Source organism: Camelus bactrianus, chromosome 9, assembly GCF_048773025.1.
Source record: "Camelus bactrianus isolate YW-2024 breed Bactrian camel chromosome 9, ASM4877302v1, whole genome shotgun sequence".
Classification (NCBI taxonomy): Eukaryota; Metazoa; Chordata; class Mammalia; order Artiodactyla; family Camelidae; genus Camelus; species Camelus bactrianus.
The window spans coordinates 57,258,013-57,277,666 of NC_133547.1; the positions used below are offsets into that span (position 1 = coordinate 57,258,013).

The 19,654-nt window shown below is 42.7% G+C and overlaps 2 protein-coding genes across 7 annotated transcripts in view; both read left to right on the forward strand.

The window, feature by feature from the left end:
- The window catches only part of SF3B3 (splicing factor 3b subunit 3), a 44,061-nt gene extending 39,465 nt beyond the window's left edge, over nucleotides 1-4,596 (forward strand). For all 3 annotated transcript variants that reach the window (XM_010960958.3, XM_045521472.2, XM_045521477.2), the window contains 6 exons: nucleotides 647-772; nucleotides 1,197-1,409; nucleotides 1,878-1,976; nucleotides 2,712-2,855; nucleotides 3,492-3,596; nucleotides 3,996-4,596. In XM_010960958.3, the coding sequence (XP_010959260.1) occupies nucleotides 647-772; nucleotides 1,197-1,409; nucleotides 1,878-1,976; nucleotides 2,712-2,855; nucleotides 3,492-3,596; nucleotides 3,996-4,136 (828 nt within the window). In that variant the 3' untranslated portion in view covers nucleotides 4,137-4,596. The remainder of the gene's footprint in view (nucleotides 1-646; nucleotides 773-1,196; nucleotides 1,410-1,877; nucleotides 1,977-2,711; nucleotides 2,856-3,491; nucleotides 3,597-3,995) is intronic.
- Nucleotides 4,597-13,065: 8,469 nt separating this feature from the next.
- IL34 (interleukin 34) overlaps nucleotides 13,066-19,654 on the forward strand; it is a 45,352-nt gene continuing 38,763 nt past the window's right edge. For 3 of the 4 annotated variants that reach the window (XM_074370454.1, XM_074370456.1, XM_074370457.1), the window contains exons 1-2: nucleotides 13,066-13,243; nucleotides 18,551-18,932. The gene's annotated coding sequence lies outside the window, so the exon portion shown is untranslated. The remainder of the gene's footprint in view (nucleotides 13,244-18,550; nucleotides 18,933-19,654) is intronic. The other variant, XM_010960927.3, reaches the window with a different exon arrangement.

The following is a 19,654-nucleotide window of genomic DNA, read 5'->3' on the forward strand; positions in this document are numbered from 1 at the left end:
CCTTTTGGAAAGGTCATAAAGTTCTGAAGGTGAATGGTGGTGATAGTTGCACAACATTATAAGTATGCTTAATGTTACTGAATTGTATACTTGAAAATGGTTTGAATAGTAAGTTTTATGTTATGCATATTTTACCATAATTTTTAAAATGAAAAAATTCCTGTACACTGATAGCACATGAATATGGTTTCTCTAGGCCTCCCACAAAGGGAGTGTTCTCTAGGAAATAATTGCTTCACAACCTTTTTTGTGCTAAACTCATTGTGTCTCCCTTAGAACTCAGCCATCACTTATCAGTAGGACTCCTTTCCCCTCCCCAGTATACCACCGTCACTTCTGATATTGAGACTTCACGATTAGTTAATGGCACCATGTGAATTTGCATGGGCTCTCAGGCAGTGTTCATCAGGCACCAATCCACTTTTCACTTGTGGCATCAGTCCACTTGCTGAAATGCAGTGTTTGGGACCTGTTTACCCAAATACTCTGTTTCATAGAGACTGTTGTTTGTGTAGTGTATTTTCTCTGATGAGCAACAGATGATCGCTCACTGTTTTCCTGATGGATGCCTGTAGAAGGCATTTTGGGTTAAAGGGGTATGGCTGTATGTTTTAATAGCCATATGACCTGCTTTTTTTCCTCACAGACTCCAGTGGAAGAGGTCCCTGCTGCCATTGCCCCATTCCAGGGGAGGGTGTTGATTGGTGTGGGGAAGCTTCTGAGAGTCTATGACCTGGGAAAGAAGAAGTTACTCCGAAAGTGTGAGAATAAGGTAAATTTGCTGGTAGAGGGCCCAGATCTAGTTAGTGAGGAAGGAGGAGACCCTGGCAGGGTGGTGGACAGGAACTGTTAGAATCATGTGCCTTTATCAGTACCTTGTTCTCCAATTCCAGACTATGAATTAAGCCCTTGAGACTTGAGAAGGGCAGGAGTAGGTGGGTTTCTTGACTTCCTCACACTAAGAGCCAGATTTCTGTCCTGTTTGCTTCTGTAAGGAATTTATCTGGGACAATTAGTCATATATTTCCACTGTGTTAAAACCATCTAGCTCTTTTTTTTTACCTTCTGGGAATTTATTGCTGACTGCTGTTCTTTGGTGTGTGCCATTCTTGAGACATATGTTCCAGTCAGGGTAAGCTGATCTTTGTTGATTCTGTGTCCCAAGGTTACGCCCATTGCTGTCCTTGTTTTCTCAGCATATCGCCAATTACATCTCTGGGATTCAGACTATTGGACATAGGGTAATTGTATCTGACGTCCAAGAAAGTTTCATCTGGGTTCGCTACAAGCGTAACGAAAACCAGCTCATCATCTTTGCTGATGACACCTACCCTCGATGGGTCACAACAGCTAGCCTCCTCGACTATGATACTGTGGCTGGGGCAGACAAGTTTGGCAACATTTGTGTGGTAAGTTGATACTTATTGGGTTACAGTGATGGGTAGGAAAGCTGACTCAATTCAATTTGTTTGTGGTAAAGCCAAGGACCCAGGACTATGAATATGGGAAGTAAAAATGGATATAAAATCCTTTTCAATCCCCTAACCCTTTTCACCTTCCTCCTCCCCGTGCAACATGATTTAATAATGATAAATTTGGTTTGAGCTAACGACTAATACTTTCAGTTTTTGCCAGAATTTTGGTTTATCTTTTAAAGCCCAGTCTGGCTTCTCTTGTTTATGTTCTGTGGTCTTCATTTTTCCTCTTGCTGTGTTAGACCCTTGCTCACTGGAGTTTTTTGCTCCTCAGACACCAGAACAGGTGCAGGAGACTTGGGCTCAGGCCTCTGTCAAAGGACCTGGGGCAAACATGTTGCTTGGTGACAAGGGTGAGTAGGTGCAGGACCCAGCCATGTGATTTGTGTCACTTCATTGTAGGTTAGGCTCCCACCTAATACCAATGACGAAGTGGATGAGGATCCCACCGGAAACAAAGCCCTGTGGGACCGGGGCTTGCTCAATGGGGCCTCTCAGAAGGTAAGATTGCAGGAGAAGGACCAGTCTACGTAGTACATTCTTCACGACCCTCACCAAGGGAACTTTTTTTTTTTTTTTTAAGTAAATTATCCACAGTGCACATGACTGCTGAGTGCTCTCCCATGCATGGAAATCTCTAAGGTTGACAGTATATAGCCTGTAATGGATGGACACTGGGTTTGATACACAGTGACCAAGTTACTATTCCATTTTTTTAACAGTAAAATAGAAATTTTTCTGAGACACTTTAGCAGTGTTAATCTCTTTGGAGCTTAGTGGGTTCCTTGGGAAAGATGGTTGCACAGGTTTATTCCCAGTACTAACCAGCTTCTCTCTGAGGTGTGTCCTGGTCTTTACTCTTTTCCTGTGGGAATATACTATTGTAGTAGAGCATCTCTGGACCTTTAAAAACAGATCCATTTTAGGGGACAAGCCTAGTGATTGCTGGTTTTTTTTTTTTATGATTTTTTGTGGTTTCATTTTTGTAAACTTGATAATTTAACAAAAAGATTTTTCAAATATAAATAAAAAATGATGTAACTTCAGCATGTTTGTGAGGACATTAAGCTCTAAGTAAATGCTAGGAACATTTCAAAGTATTTTTAAATTTTAGTATTTCATGAATTTTAAAAGATAGTAAAATCTGCCATTTGGAGGCGCCACTTGCATTTGGGAATCTAGAACAGGCTCCTGAGGGCACATATAGTTAGTTACCAGTCTGGTTTTGATTTTCAGGCAGAAGTGATCATGAACTATCATGTGGGCGAGACAGTACTTTCATTACAGAAGACCACGCTGATCCCTGGAGGCTCAGAATCGCTTGTCTACACCACCTTGTCAGGAGGAATTGGCATCCTTGTCCCATTCACATCTCATGAGGTGATATCTTCCACATGACTAGCTTTTGCCTTCCCAGTGTTATTTCTTGGTGCTAAATCTGCCTGAGAAAGCAATCCATTTTGTCCCCATCTGCAACTCAGAGTGTTCTGGGAATTTTACAAGGTGATTGGAGTGCCTGGGGAGATAGGAATCTTGATTTCCCGCCCCCGCCCCCACCACTTCCCAGGGAAAGCCATTTGCTTTTATACTGTACCAGGGTTTGGTTCAGTTCTGATGTAGGTATAGGGTTATTTAAAGGCCAAAGCCCCAGAACCAAACCCCACAGAACAGAAATAATGGTATGGTGTGGACTGGGCATTTACTGCCTCATAGAGTCAACTCTAGGATTGGCTAAATTTGGTTTATGTAATTGCAGCCAGGGAAGCTGGGATTAGGAATCTGACTTCACAACTACTCTTTACATATGATGTTTTCTCTCATGTTCTACAGATACAAAGGGGTTTTCTTTCAGGTTTAAGCTATCTTGTAGCAGGAAAATCTGTGATCACCAGTAACAATTAGATATTTGTGGTAAAAATTAGTAGCTTGTCTGTTCATTGTGCTTCTGGAAACCATACACTAGTAGTTGAAATCACTTTTTTTTTTTAGTGACAGATTCTTTGTTTCTTCTGCCAGGACCATGACTTCTTCCAGCATGTGGAAATGCACCTACGATCTGAACATCCCCCTCTCTGTGGGCGAGACCACCTCAGTTTTCGTTCCTATTACTTCCCTGTTAAGGTAGGTCTTTCTTAGAAACTTGGGCTGAAGAGGGGGATCCTTAGCCCATTATAACCAGTCTTTTCTCTGGGCATCCCTTCATTAAAAATTAGAATAGTCCTGAATGAAGTAGCATCGAGAGAGTGGATTGATGGAGACAGTAATGGGGAAGAGGAATAGTGATATTCAGAGACCTCTTCCCTGAGGACAGTCCATAGCCAGAGAAAAGGTTTCACCCAGTTCTGCTAATCTGAACTCTGTTTACCAAGGATCAACTTTGAATATTGTTCCTGGCCTGTAAATGGAATTCAGGTGTCTGAGGGAGAATAAAAAGTTTTCCTTGCAGTTGCTGCTTTAGCATGTGCCGTTTTCTTTGAGCATCTAACCTTTTTCTTCCTCTCTCATTTTTCTACATCTTAGAATGTGATTGATGGAGACCTGTGTGAGCAGTTCAACTCCATGGAGCCCAACAAACAAAAGAATGTCTCTGAAGAACTGGACCGAACCCCACCTGAGGTGTCCAAGAAACTTGAGGACATCCGGACTCGCTATGCCTTTTGAGCCCTTCCTTCCTTTTCCCATGGGGCTTGTCAGAGACTGTATTATTTTCCTCACCACATGGCTGTGAATCCATATGGCAGAAGAAGGATGGCTGGATAATTAAGATTTTGTAGTATTAAAGCTAATAGCTCTTCCCCTGGAGTGACTGGTTTCCCCTAATTGGCACTAAGATTTGCCATACTTTTTCTGGCCTAGTACATAATACATTGCCCCGAGGATCCAGTGTGGAATACAGTGCCTCTTTTCCCAGATCTTTCTTGCATTGGTATTTCTGGCTATGTTGTCTACTTTTGTATACACCCTTAATTTTTAACTGGTTTACCTGTAAATATCGTTTTGTATGATGTTACCTTTGAGGGAGGGAGGGAAGCAAAGGTAGGGACCAGGTTGGATATAGTGTAATTCTGGAGTTCTGCCACTCTGGAACCTAACCAGAAATACAAACTTAGTTTTTAAGGTGGCTGGCGTCCATGCGTCTTTTCTGGGGATGAGAATTTAGGTGGGAGATCTGAGCCTGAGTTGGAGCAGGAAGAACTGAATATCCTCCTTCCAGCTACCTGCTTGGACTAATGGCTTGTATTGTCCTCATGCTCCCAGCTCTGAGATGGTGTGTTCGCTTTCTGTTGTCTTTTCTACAATGTAGATAAAACTTGGGCTCAATAATAACCATGTGGTCCTCCATGCCTCTTGAGTAGTGAGGAAGGGTGGCTGATTTCTTCTTCCCTGTTTAAGCTCCCTTCTACTTTGATGTCTAACAGTGAAGGATTTGGCATGAATTCCAGCTGGCTAGTCTCTTAATAGATGCTCCTTTTACTTCCACAGCTCCTGAAATGATCATTTGCCATCTGTCTACTAGGAAGGATCAGTAAGTACAGAAGAACTTGCCCTTGGGAATCAAGTCAGTACCTGTGGTTCCTATTTAAAGGCATGTGGGTAACCTGGGGTGGGAGGTGTCTGTCTGCCACAAACATCTTAGGTGGGCTTTGAAGGGCCTTTCGAGTATTAGGAGACAGCAGCTAGAGGTGACCCAGTCTTAGAAATGTTTCAGCTCACACACTAGAATTCAGCCTTTCGCTGTCAAGCTGTGTGGGAAGCCTTAATGTTTCAGGCGGTTGTGCAGCTTTATTAAACATAGTGAGGCCTGAGTCACTTCTGGGTAAGACTTGACAGAGTAAAACACCTTTTCATGTGCGTGTGTGCTTCAGATTCTCTGGCAGGCACTGGGTTAGAATCAGGAATGGAAGTGGTTAGATACAGTCTTCAACCGCAGATAACCCACAGTCTAGTGCAGAGAGGGTTCCTGGTGCTATCCCCTGGAAATGAGTATCTCTATAATCATGTCTTGGTTTTACATTAGTCAATAGAGAGACCCAAGTTTTGCTAGGAATTGAATCCCCAAATGACACTTTACTTTCTCACTTAGCTCATGGGTATATATAGTAGACAGTACTTTTGAATTACATTATTACATTTGCATAGCCTAATTCCAGGGCTCATTTTTCCTGCAGCCTCCACTTGTTCTATTTAGCCTTTCAGATTCTGTGATGTTGACATGCAGAAGTATGAGAAACTCGGCATTGATATTTGAGCAGCAGCAATTTGTTCCTAGCCTCTCCTGAAATATTTCTTCCTACAGTAGTAGGAAGTATTAGGAGGAATATGTAAGAAAGGAAACCTTGATCTCTGTGTATAGTCAGGAATTGCCACTTTTTTTTTTTTTTTTTTTTGGTTATCATGTAGACAGCAGTTTATTGGTCACATCAGAGCCCATGGGAGGAGAATACTGCATGTCACTCAGTGAGGGACACTGCATGCCATGCACTACCACATGGGGGTTGCACTTAGGAACCCAGTAAACAACTGGGGGCTTGGGGAGACAAGCTTTATATTATCAGGAGGGTAGAACGCTTCCTGGTTCCTGTGAGAAGTTGTGATTGGCTTGTTTGAATAAACCCATGTACTGGCAGGGAGCTGAAACCTGCTGCTCAGAGATGGGCAGAAACTGTGCCTGGTCCTTTGATACAGAGGGTTGTTTAGCTACAGAAGGAACCTCATTCACAAGAGCAGAATGGGGAGGGAAACCCGTGTGTAGGCCATTTGGAACCCTTCTGATTTTACAGCATGTAATACTGAATCTTAATTTTAGATCTTATACCACAACTGGGAATGTGTGGTCATCCGATTATTGCCCCACAGGAGAGCTACAGGTAGGCCAGACAAGGGTGGATTTCTCGTTGGATCATCTTGTGCTTCTAGTTATTACAAGAATAATACAAGTGTATTACTCTTTTCCATCCCCAGGTAAAATGATACAAACTCTGGGATTGTCAGAGGAATATGGGTGTGTTTTGGAAAAGGTTGTCAGATAGATGACAGCAAATCATGAGCTAATATTCCAAGCATTGTGCTAAGCATAGTGAGAAATTCTCAAGGCCTGCTCAGCTGAACTTGACATTCCACTAGGGGAGAGGAAGCTTATACAGATGAAATAATCAGCCAAATGTATTTATAATAGAAAGAGAACTAGAATCAGGCAAAATGTCAAATAACAGCTGAGTAAATTTGGGCAAGCCATTTAAAACTTCTGAGCCCGGGCTCCCAATCTGTAGAAAGTGAAAGGAGAGGGGTAATATATGCTGCACAGAAGTCCCTAAGTATGTGGCCCAGCCCACTTGGAACAGCATCTTATTAGTTCCTTAGAATCCCAACATTTATCAGCAAGTCAAAGTGATCATGTATCTCTTGTGAATACAAATTTTCATTTGTATGTTTGTTTTATTTTTCCTGAATTTTCCTAATCATGAAAATTATCCCTTAGGCCACTTAATAAAAACATTGATTCCTCAGAGCCTCCCCCTTAAATCTGGAATGGGAACTTGTAAATAAGACTAGGCATGCACTCACAAGGCCTGAGTTCAATCCGGTCTCTGCCTCTGATTAGATCCATGATTTTTGGTCAAGTTGGTTGACTTCTCATCCACAACATGGAGATAAACAGGATTGATCTCAAAATAAAATGAGATCATATACCTCAAGTACGCAATAGCCAGCCTAGCACATTGTAGGTTATTACTGATCCAAACCTGAGCTCTTAATGTGTGGGGCTTGGGTCAGCACAGTGAAGTCTTCCATTTTCCTTTAGGAGTCACCATGGTTGCCAATCTCCTTCCCTCCCCACCCCACACATAAAGATGATACTCTCTTTTATTCTCTTTTCCCCTTATGCTGCTTTTTCAGTGTGTCTGTTGACATTATCACATTCTCTGATGTGGCCAAATGGGTGCCGGATGAGGTAGAGTTTCAAGAGATATGCAGATAATGTTTTAGCTCCATAACTAAGGGGCCTTCTCTGGATTTGATTTCTCTACGAATTCTCACAGCTGGGAAGATTTTCTTTTCTACGTGTTTTTTTTGGTGGGAGGAATATAATTAGCATACATCACTGTATATTTTGATTTAAATATATTGTCAAATAATTTATCATCTCATAGATACAACAAAAAAGGCAAAAAAAAATTTTTCTTACGATAAGAACTCTTGGAACTTACTCTTAACAACTTTCACATGTATCACACAACAATCTTAACTAGTCATTATGTTGTGCATTACATTACTTGTGCTTATGTATCTTATAACCTCTCTTTGGCTTATTTCACTTAGCATAATGCCTTCTAGATTCATCTAGTCCTGCAAATGACAAGATTTCCTTCTTTATGGCAGGATAATTTTTTAATTGTGTGTATGTGTGTGTGTATATCTATCTCACATATTATTTATCCATTTATCTGTTAATAGACACTTGGTTTGTTTCTGTGTCTTAGCTATTGTAAGTAAGGCTGCTGTGAACATGGGGGTGCAGACATTTCTTTGAGTTAGTATTTTCATTTCCTTTGGATACTTTCCCAGAAGTGGAGTTGTTCTATCAATAAGGGACTTCTATTTTTAATTTTTTGAGGGCACTCCATATTGTTTTCTATAGTGGCTGTACCAGTTTATAATCCCACCAACAGTGTGCAAGTGTATCTTTCTCCCCACGTCCTCAGTAGCATTTATTACCTGTTGTCTTCTCGATAATGGCCATTCGAAAAGGTGTGAGGTGATAGTTCATCATGTTTCTTTTGATTTGCATTTCCCCAGTGTTTAGTTTTGTTGAATATCTTTTCATGTACCTGTTGGCCATTCATGTATCTTTGGGAAAATGTCTATTCTGGTCCTTTGCCTATTTTTTAATTGGATTACTTGTGTTTTTGCTGTTGAGTTGTGTGAGTACATATTTTGGATGTTTACCCTTTATCACATTGTGGTTTGCAAACAATTTTTCCCATTCCACAGGTTGTCTTTTTTACTTTGTTGGTTGTTTCTTTTGCTGTGCAGACAGTTTAGTTTGTAGTCCCATTTTGTTTACTTTTTAATTTTGTTACTTGTGTTTTAGGTGTCCTATCCAGGAATTGTCACCATTGAGCTTCTGCATATTCATGAATTTGCTGGCCCTCTGTACGAGGGCTCTCAAAAGTGGAATTTTAGGAGCGTAGGCACAACAAATTAGGCATGAATATGTTAAGAGCAGTTTTGTCCAGTTCGTAGTTGTTGCTATAGGATCTACAAAAAATGTTTAATAAAATTTAGTGATTGGATGAGTCTAAATTACAAATCTCGTCCGTGTGTTTAGGGGACCTAATCAACTCCTTTGGTTTAGTTTTGCAACCAGGTAAAGGGAGAACTCTGTCCTGTCTTGCAAAACACAGTAGAGGCTGCCATGAAACTGAGAAGGAATGTCAATCCACCAAGGCATTTGCCCTTGGTTATCAGAATTGCTCCCATTCTGCTGCTGGTAAGTCTCTGCAGCTTGGGTCAAAAAAAGGACTGAAAAGTTTTTAGTTGCCTCAGCCTTTCCCTGGCATCATGAGTGGAGGTTCCACAGATGTTTCATTTTGAAGATCTTTTGCCAGGAACAGCATTCCTTGGGAGGAGGTTCAAGTTGGACTGCAAATGTAGTGTTTTTGTTTGTTTGTTTGTTTGTTTAATGTATTATTAGCAAGACAGCTGCTGGGGCTGGAAAAGGCCCTTGGGGTTCACTCATCTCATGGGAACAGCTCTGGTCTCCAGAATCTGTGTTGCTCTCACGACTGCAAGCCTCTCTTGAACTTCTCATTAGTGGGAAGCCAGAAATGTTGGGAGCATTCTTCACATGGATTAACTGGCTTTCTTTTCTTTTCTTTTCTTTTTTTTTTTTTTTTTTCAGTTCCTAGATTCTGTTTCTCTCTCTCTTTTTTCTAAATTGAAGTATAGTTGATTTACAATGTTGTGTTAGTTTCTGGTATACAGCAAAATGATTCAGTTGTACATATATAGTTCTTTTTCATTATGGCTTTTTATAAGATATTGAATATAGTTCCCTGTGCTACACAGAAGGACATTGTTATTTATATATAGTAGTTTGTATCTGCTAATCCCAAACTCCTAATTTACCCCTCTCCCCACCTTTCCCTTTGGTAACCATAAGTTTGTTTTCTATGTTTGTGAATCTGTTTCTGTTTTGTAAATAAGTTTATTTGTATCATATTTTAGATTCCACATATAAATGATATATTTGTCTTTCTCTGACTTCATTTAGTATGATAATCTCTGGGTTCATCTGTGTTGCTGCAGGTGGCATTATTTCATTCTTTTTATGGCTGAATAGTATTCCCCTATTCTATTGTGAATAGTATACACCGCCCCCCCATCTTTGTATCTATTCATCTGTTGATGGACGGTTAGGTTGCTTCCATGTCTTGGCTATTGTAAATAAGGCTGCTGTGAACATTGAGGTGCATGTATCTTTTTGAGTTAAGAGTTTTCTCCAGATATATTCTGTTCATTCAAAATAGAAATGACATGTGTTTGGGTGAATCATTAACTTGCTCATTTGTGTATGGAATATTATATGTGAGTTTTGTAAGTTTATTGCATGCGTATGATATATTCAAGGGCTGTATCCAGAACTCAGAAGAAGCATCTTTGGTGCTGAAGTCAGATCTTATCCAAAAAAATAACAATGTTGGGGGAAAGATGCTTGGAGTACATGGGTAACAATATCTGGGATACATGGGTAGCGACTTGGTGAACACCTCTGTGGTTGGTGGCTGATTTATAGTTGGTCCCTGTGCGGGCCATGTATGAAGTTTAAGTGAACTAAAATCAGTAGATACTGACTACAGAGCAGTCAGAAGAATCCCCTTCACTGGTCTACATCAGTGTAACCAAGAGCTATTTTTATAGAAGTTTTGAAAGCAAACATCAGGAGACATGCCTAACTCACCAGAAGATGGTGCTACATAGACCAGTTTTTACTGAGCACCTACTGTGTGCCACCTCCTCACAGATCTGCTCTACACCCAGGAGTTTTTTATAACCTAGCAGTTCCTATTTGAGGCTGCTGGTGAGGTGAGTCTGCCAGAGAGCCTGGCAACAAGTTTCAGAAGAGCCTAAGGCCCTTAATCTGGTTTTCTCAGATAAAACAGGCACAATTTTGGACTTCTCAGGAAAATCAGAAGTTCCTAAGTCTGAAAAGGAAGTGGAGGGTGGGCAGCCAAAGGTTCTTGTCAGAAAACTAGGAAACCTGTTGGCAGTGGCTTTTAACCCCAGCTGGACATTAGGATTGTTTGAGTTTGTCAGAATAGTTGCCTGGGTTCTGCCCTAGATCTCTTCTGGGAATGTCTGGGCACCTGTATATTTCACAGCTGGAAATTACTAGGTATGACGGAGAATGAGGGATCATTGATTCTTGTTCAAACAAAGGGAAAAAAAATCAAAGCACCAAGTTTGCAAATTCCAGTTTGGGGACAAAAGGCTGGGAGACTCAACTGGAAGTAGCTAAAAACCTCTGTCAACACCACCCTCTCCCTTACCCCCTCAATTCCAGCAGCTTTGTCAGTACCCAGTCAGGTGTGGTTGTAATCCCAGAGGCAAACCCACCTCAGTTCCCCACCTCTGTCTTTTAGAGTCAGTCTTCAAATTTTCAATCCACAGGCTCACCCAGCAGAATTCACTCTCTTTTCTAACTGAAAACAAAATCTTGGGATGAGGTTGCTTTTGATTAGATTATTTGGGGAGAGTTATTACAAGTTAATAAATTCCAGTCATAAATGTGTATAAGCTAGTGACATGGTAGTCAAGAGAAATACTAGCATTTACAGTAGGTCAGTAGGGCTTAATGCTGTAAACAGGGCACACTGGATAATCTCTTGCCTTTAAGGAGCTGATGCTGCAACTGGAGAAAGGCACCTTCACATAAAGCAATCAGAAACAAGATCTCATCTGCCAGGTGCCAAGTAGGCTTGAAGCCCAAAGAAAGCACTGGACACAAAGTCAGATGACCAGGGTTCACCAGTCTCTAATCGTGGTTTTGGTTTCCTGTCTGTAAAATGGGAGAGTAAGACCAACCTCTAGGGGTCTTCATAACAGAGAAGTGCTTTCCCCTGAGCTTTCAGTGGGTCTGAGGCGTTGTGGCCGCTGAACTTGGGTCTGGAAGCCTTGGGAGACCTGGAACCACCTCCATCTTGAACTGCTGTCCTATATGTGATACTTTGAAAGAAGGTATTCTAAGCCACAGGGTCCCGCACAGGGCACGATAAAGTTTGTTTAGGCTTCTGTGAGGCCGCAGTGAGATCCTGTGGCTGTGCCCCCATCACTTCTACCTGACCTTTCCCTCCCATGGGCTGACTACTGTGAATCAGCTTGGCAGAGCTCTACAGCAAGGTCTTGTAGAGGGTGTGGCCAGCGTAGCCTTTGCCTTGGTGGGGGTGGGGAATTATTTAGCCCAAGTGCATTCCATTGTAGGTGTTATTGTCCACAACAATGGAAGTTCAGGGCCAAACCAGGGATCCAGTTTTGTCAATCCAATTGAGAAACCTTTTCTTGAGAAACTTTTCTTGAATAACTGCCGTGCCAGGCATTGGCATTCAGAATAAGACATGCCAACGTCTTCTAGGCCATTGTTTCCTAAACTAGGTAGTGTGGAGTCCTAGATGCTAATAAAAAGCCCCTTTGTGCTCTACACTGGAAATTGATACAACATTGTAAACTGACTATAACTCAATAAAAAAATTTAAAAAAAAAAAGCCCCTTTGTAAAGGATTCTGTGCTCACATTCAGGGAAACATGCAAACTATCTTCTTGGATAGTTTGATACTTTGAACACAGGCCTTCCCCTGTCCCTTGTTCCCCACTTGTAATGTCTGCTGGTGTTGGAGCTAAAGGACCCCTTGGGATTGGCCCACCCTTGAAGACTCCAAATAACAATAAATCTGGGAGCTTGCTCTGAAAGCTAGGGTAGAGATAGAGCTGCCCCTCTGGTGCCCACAGAACTCTGCTGGCAGAGCCATTCTCAGCACTCACTCTGACCCAGGCAAAGTCAAAGTCCTTGGAGATGGGTTTAAGTGCCTCTCTTGTGTCATCAGGAACTCCCACAAGTGCTGTGCCAGACCATATGTTATACCAGGACAAGCCCTGAGTTTTGGGGAAGTGAGCCCTCTGGCTGTGTGATCTTGGGTTAAATACTTCATCTCTCTAGGCTCACTTATCCATCTGTACACTGAGTGAGTGGTCCTCAACACTGATATTTATCAAAGGCCTTTTTAGTAATGTTTTTTCCCCTACGTAGATATGCCCTCTAGTCACTATCAAATCACCCAGATTTACTCAGTTTTGTAGAATAGTTTTTGTCAGAGTAAATGTGTTCTGGAGAGGAGCTGGGATAGTCCCTTAAAATGGCCCAAACTGCCTGGGAGCCAGGACTTGGTTTGGGGGGCTGCCACCATTAACGTTAAAGGGCGTCCTCATAATGGTTCCCGACTGATCCTCCGGGTTTGTGGCCCCCTCCTACTCCACAGTCCAAGGCAGACAGGCCACGTGGCCCTGCCCCGCCCTTGCTGGCTCCAGTTTCTGAATTGCAGTGGCCTGCTTTCCCCGCCCTTCCCACCAGTCGGGAAGCCTGGATTGTGGACTAGGGGAAGCCACAGCCTCTCCCACCTGGCACCCACTGCCCCCAGCGCCTAGGCACCTGCTCCGAGCCCCTTAAAGCTGCCAGCAGAGCCCTAGAAGACTGCAGCCTGGTAGGTTGACAGGTAAGAAAGCGGTCAGTTTTCTCTCTCATGGTTTTCTTTGCCTGACTTGTCCACCCCAATTTAGCTTCCTTCACAGATTACAGCAAGAGGGATTTGAGCTAGACTTGAAAAAGACAGTCCCAGCAGGAAGCTCTGAACTACATCTCAGAGAAATGGTGTGAATTCTCTGTTCTGTTTCTTTTTTAAACCTTTGCTTTCATCAGCCTTGCAGGAAAACAGCAGATCCAAATAACCATAAAGCAAGTTACTTCTCTCTGTGTTCCCTTCTGAGTTTTGTAAATCAGCAAACCCACATTCTTAAATGGTTGTCATGGGTTACTGGAGGCTGCTCCGCTGGATATTGCTTTAGATCTTTAGTCTTTAATGTACCATGTACTGAACTATGTACATGAATTACCTTATCAAAAATTGATTTAAAATTCTTTAAAGGAAAGCATAAAGATAAAATGGCATAAGTGAACCTTCCTTATTCAGATGGTATTCTGAAATTAAAATGAAATGTTCTCCTTTTACACTTTGCCTTTATTCTAAATGCATGTAAACCAACTGATTTTTAAAGTCCATGTGTATCCGCCACGTTAACAAGCCCATCCCAGGATACGCAGCCTTTGTCCATCATTTGTGAAGTTAGATTGCTTCCAGGTGTTTTGGAATTAACAATTGAACTTTTATGGACAACTCTGTGGATATAACTTTTTTCGTCTTTCAGATTTAAAAAAAAATATCTCCTTGGATTTTATTCTCCATCCAGAATAAATACCTGGGGCAAAGGGCAAGAACATTTTTGTAACTCAGCTCATGTTACATAAGGGGTCAGCTTCCTCATGAGAATTTTCAAGACTGATGGCATGAAAGAGTGGGTGGGGAACTTGTTTTCTCTGAATTTTTCAGGAAGGGGGATGGAGGCAGTCTAGTACAGTGGTTAAGCTTTGTCCTTTGAAGGCAGGAGAGCTTGGTTTGTATGCATAACTGCCTAACCTTCAACTCTCACTTAATAACTTCAAATACTTTACATGTGAAATACAGATTAGAAATCTCCTTAGGGTACAGGAAAGGCAGAGATAGTATTTGTAAAACAACATTGGGTTCTTAATAAGTACTCCTCGAAGGATCTTTCAAACCTGGGGCTTTCTCTGGGTCATTTTACAAGCTGCGCAGAATTGAGACAGTCATCTCAAGAGCATCTTTTTGACCCCTTCCCCTCTTCTGATTCAGCTATCTGTTAGAGGTGGTTTTTGTTTTATTTTGTTTTGCTTTGGAAGTTAGGCTTCTATCTATGCATCAGGGAACAGCAGTTCAGGTCAGTCTCTTTCTGAAGGTCCCCCAGACTGTGGGCCTTCTGCCATCAGACCTGGATGCCACCCGTCCCATCTTTTAGCCACCTTCCTTGAAGGGCAGGTTTAAGGGATCCCTGGGCAGAGTGGAGAATTCCTCAGAAGTCTGCAGGCACACCTTTTGTTCCCCACTCTGGTAGGATACTGAGAGACCACACTGAGGCACAGTGGAATGTGCACAGACCAGGTGGGGCCCTAATCCTGGCTGTACCAAATCCCAGCAGTGCACAGTCAGTGGACCCCTCTGAGTGTCAGTTTCCTCATCTATAAAATGGAAATGTTAATACCTGTGCCATAGAATTACATGAGGTAACATAGGTAAAACAGCCAGCACTTAGGGGCCCATTACTGTGAAAGGTCAAGGCCATGTTCCAGAGCCTTTGGGAAAGTACCAGAATTATCAATAAAAGACTGGCAGAAAACTCATGTTCATGGTCAACAAATATTTATCAGGCTGGCTGATCATGGTGCTGGAAGCTAGAGAGAGAGAGATTATGCAGGCTCCCTGCTCTTGGTACAGGCATACAGTCCATCCTGAGGGACAGAGGAGACTGACTACAGCTGCCTGGGCACTCGGGGACAGCTCCCTGCTTAAGAAGGAAGAACAGTCTGTTAGGCAGAAAATGGGGAGGAAGCAGGAGTAGCAAGTGCTAAAAAACAAGTGGTTTGGGAAGGGGTGGGAAGTTCAGGAGGGCTGCAGAATTGGGTGAAGGGAAATGAGAGGAAGTGGTGGAGACCAAATCTGAAGAACCTTAAAGGTTAAGTAGAATATGGGCTTCATCTCAAGGATGGGGGGATTCAAGTGGATTTTGGAATGCCCCTTATGGCAGCTTTGGGTGGGTAGAAGATGATATTAGAGGCCTGGAATGCCCCAGCCTTCCACTCTATCTTAGGGGCATTGATGATACCTAAGATAAATCATTGCAGACAATGGGATTCTCAGGATAGGCTTGGTGATGGGAAGCCTGGCCTGGGAGTTGGGGCCCTGGGTTCTGGAGTTCTGGTCCCATTTCTTCCACCACCAGAGTAGGTGCATCTCCTCTCCTGCCTCAGGTGAGAGATCAGGGCATTCAGGTTTCTTACAGCTCTTTCTGTGTGTCTGCAAAATGTCTCTGGAGCCCACATTCCCCTCTTCTCTCCCCGCCCCTGCAACACTGTCCATGGTAGCTGTCCATGACCCACCCTTGTCCTTGGGAGGAAGAGGCATCTTGTCTGAGGTGGAGAGTCTGGCCCTTTGGCCTTGAGAAAATCCATGGAGGTCTGAGAACTGTGGCCTCTAGGCCTGTGACAATCCCAGGGGAAGTTGTGGGCTCCGACAGTTCTGCACATTTGTGCCTGAGGGCCATGTCCCACAATTGGATGGTGGTGCCCCTGGGAGCAGAGCTGTAGTCAGCCTGGGAATCTACCTCCCAAGCTTCCCAGGGACTGCTAGAGGAGTGCTGTATGTGCATCTCAGCCAGGAAGGGCTTGATTGCCATGCCTAGAGAACCCGCCGGGACTTCCCCCTTGGGGCCATCTCAGGTGATGAAGAGGTAGATGAGAAGGAATGTAGTACAGTTAGCAAAGTTGAGATCAAAGTGATGAGTTTGAAAGGCCAAAGAGATGTGAACTTGCCTGGCAGCTGTTCAGAAAGGTCAGGCCCTGCTCTAAGGCTTTCTGGGTGCGTGTTGTCTGTCATAGCATGAGAATATCCACATTCTGGTCCAGGACTCTCTCACCACATCCAAGCCCCCTCTTCTGGCTTTATCACCTGCAGATCTCAATCTTCCTCTCCCTGTAGCCACACCTGCCCTTCCCTCTTTTCCAAGAGCCAGAACTTTCCTGCTTCTTTGTCTTCCTACTTTCTCAGATCATAAAAATCTCTTCATAAGCATTTATAACCATCTTAATCATTTTTAAGTGTATAGTTCAAAAATATTAAAGCATATTTACATGGTTATGAAACCAATCTCCAGAACTTTTTCATCTTGCAAAACTGAAATTCAGTAACCGTTAAACAATAATTTCCCCTTTCTCCCTCCAGCCAGTCCCTGGCAATCACCATTCTACTTTCTGTTTCTGTGAATTTGTCTATTAGTTACCTCATATAAGTGGAATCATACCATATTTGTCTTTCTGTACCTGGCTTATTTCACTTAGCATAACGTCCTTAAGGTTCATCTGTGTTGTAACTTACATCAGAATTTCCTTCCTTTTTAGAGTAGTATTCCATTGTATATATGTATATATACCACATTTTGTTCATCCATTTTTTTGTCAATGGATGCCTATGTTGTTCCATGTTTTAGCTATTGTGAATAGTGCAGCAATGAACATGGGTATACCAATATCTCTTCAAGACCATGCTTTCAGTTCTTTAGGGTATATACCTGGAAATGGAATTGCTGGATCATATGTTAATTCTGTTTTTAATTTTTTTGAGGAAACTCCATATTGTTTTTTATAGTAGTTGCAGCATTTTACAGTCTTACCAGCAGTACACAATTGTTCAAATTCTTTCACATCATCACCAACACTTGTTATTTTCTGGGTTTTTGATAGTGGTCTTCTTAATGGGTGTGAGGTGATATTTCACTGTGGTTTTGATTTGTATTTTTCTGATGATTACTGACATTGAGCATCTTTTGTTATACCTGTTGGCCATTTGTACGCCTTCTTTGAAGAAATGTCTGTTCAAGTCTTTTGCCTTTTTTTTTTTTTTAACGGCGCTACTGGGGATAGAACCCAGGACCTCATGCATGCTAAGCACTCACTCTACCACTGAGCTATCACTCTCCCCTACTCCTTTGCCATTGTTCAGTCAGGTTATTTGATTTTTTTGTTATTGAGTTGTAGAAGTTCTTTATATATTCTGGACTTTAACTCTACATCGTATTTGCAAATACCTTCTTCCATTCCAAGGTTGCCTTTTCACTGTGGTGATGTGTCCTTTGATGCACAGAAGTTTTCAATTCTGATGCAATTCCGTTTGTCTATTTTTGCTTTTTGTTGCCTGTGCTTTTGGTGTCATATCTAAGAAATCATTGCCAAGTCCAATGTCACAAAGCTTTTTGCTCTTCTTCTAGAAGTTTTATAGTTTTCAATCTTAAGCCTTTGCAAGCATTTTAATAAGCCTTATTATTTTTATGACTTGCCTATTATTTTAAAATGCCAACAGTTCAGAAAAGCACAAGAAGAAAAGAAAATCTCAATCCCATTCCCAGAGGAAACCACCCCCTAATAATATTTTACTGAGCAATTCTCCAGACAATGCCTTACTTCATCTCTTCTCAAACTGTAACCTGCACTTGAATCACGGAATTTTGTTAAGTTCTGGTTACAAAGGCCCAGGATGAGCCCAAGAATCTATATTTTTAACAGGCTCATAAGTGATGCTACTGTTATTGATCAGGAAACTGTACTTGGAGCGTCAATGGTCTCTATGTATATACACACACAACTTTGTCCTGTGGGATCATCTATACTTGATTTTCTCTTATAACCTCCCCACCCCCACTCAGATGTATGTTATGGAAATGATAAGAAATATAGGTCTTCATCATTCTTTACAGTGGCCACCTACTAACGATCCCATTGCATGGTAGAATGGTAATCCAGCTAGTCCCTACAGAGGAAATTCAGGTGCTACCAAGTTATCACTGTTATAAAGAATACAGTGGCAAACATCGTTGTGACCATGTTTTTGTTTACCTGAAGGAATTACTGGTATGGTGTTTTTTTCGTAAGAATCAGTCCAGAACTAATACATTCAATGTGTTACTCCTCAGATTCACCTCGGGGGCTGGATATTTAATCTCAAGGCTCTGCCTGCCCTCTAATGGTGAGAGGCAGAGAAATGTGGGATAGGTGAGGGAGGAGGCAGTGGTGGCCAGTGCTGTTGGTGCCCGCTATTCAGCCAGGCACCGTGTGTCTGGTGCTCATTTAATGCCAACAGCTCCCTACAAGGTTTGACTTAGTCTCCCTCATTTTACAGATGAAGAAACTGAGGTGCAGGGAAGACTCCTTGCTTCCCACAGTCACACAGGTGGGATGAAGCAGCGCAGAGGATCCACCCGACCCTGCGTCAGCTGCTAGTTGCTTGGATCACCTTGTGTGCCTGGCCTCACCTTTCACGTGACCCCACCCCATGCTCCAGCTGCACTAGGCCTCGGCTCCACCAGATTTGAGAGTCTGCAGGCCGCCCTGCATTGCCTAGGTTGGCTCCTTGCTCTTGCCCTATGCCACCCCTGCTCTCACTCAAGATAATTCAAGACACCACCAGCCTCATCAGCCTCATCAGGACCCTGGGCTGGCCCCCCACTCCAGCTCACCGTGAAAGGGAGGCCCAGCCAGAAGACGCCTCCAAGCTGTGCATGGTAAGGCCTTTGCTGAAACACTAATTGCAGGGTCACCTGGCACTGGGGTTAGTCTTGCACTCTGGGGCAGTGGGGAGTTTCTTTTTCAAGGTCACTGCCTCCTCCCTGGCCAGGCCTCTTTGGACGGACCTCAGAGGATGTTGGGGGGGCCCAGGGTGGTCACTGACCAGTTGGACATCAGGGATTTGTTGGAATGGGGGCTGTTGAGAGCACTGGACAGCCGCAAACAGCTTGAGCTTAAATCCTAGCTCTGCTGTGTGCTGCCAATGGGACCTTGGGCAAGTCAGGGCTGCTCTCCTGTTTCGCTTTCCTCAGCTATAAAGTATGGTAAACATAGGCTCTCCCCATACCCTCTCACACCCATTAGCATGGTTACTGTGCAGAAACAAAACAAAATAACATGGGTTGGCCAGGATGTGGAGAAATTGGAAACCTGTGCACTTTTGGTAGGATTGTAAAACGGTACAGACGCTATGGAAAACAGTTTGTCAATTCCTCAAAAAATTAAAAATAGGACTACTATATGATCCAGCAGTCTCAATTCTGATTTGGGTATATACCCAAAAGAATCGAAAGCGAGGTCTCAGAGAGATTAGTGCACCCATGTTCATAGCAGCTTTATTTACAATAGACAAAAAGATAGAAGCAAGTAGAGTGTCCAGTGACAGATGAATGGATAAACAAAACATGTATATATACACACACACATACATATGTATACA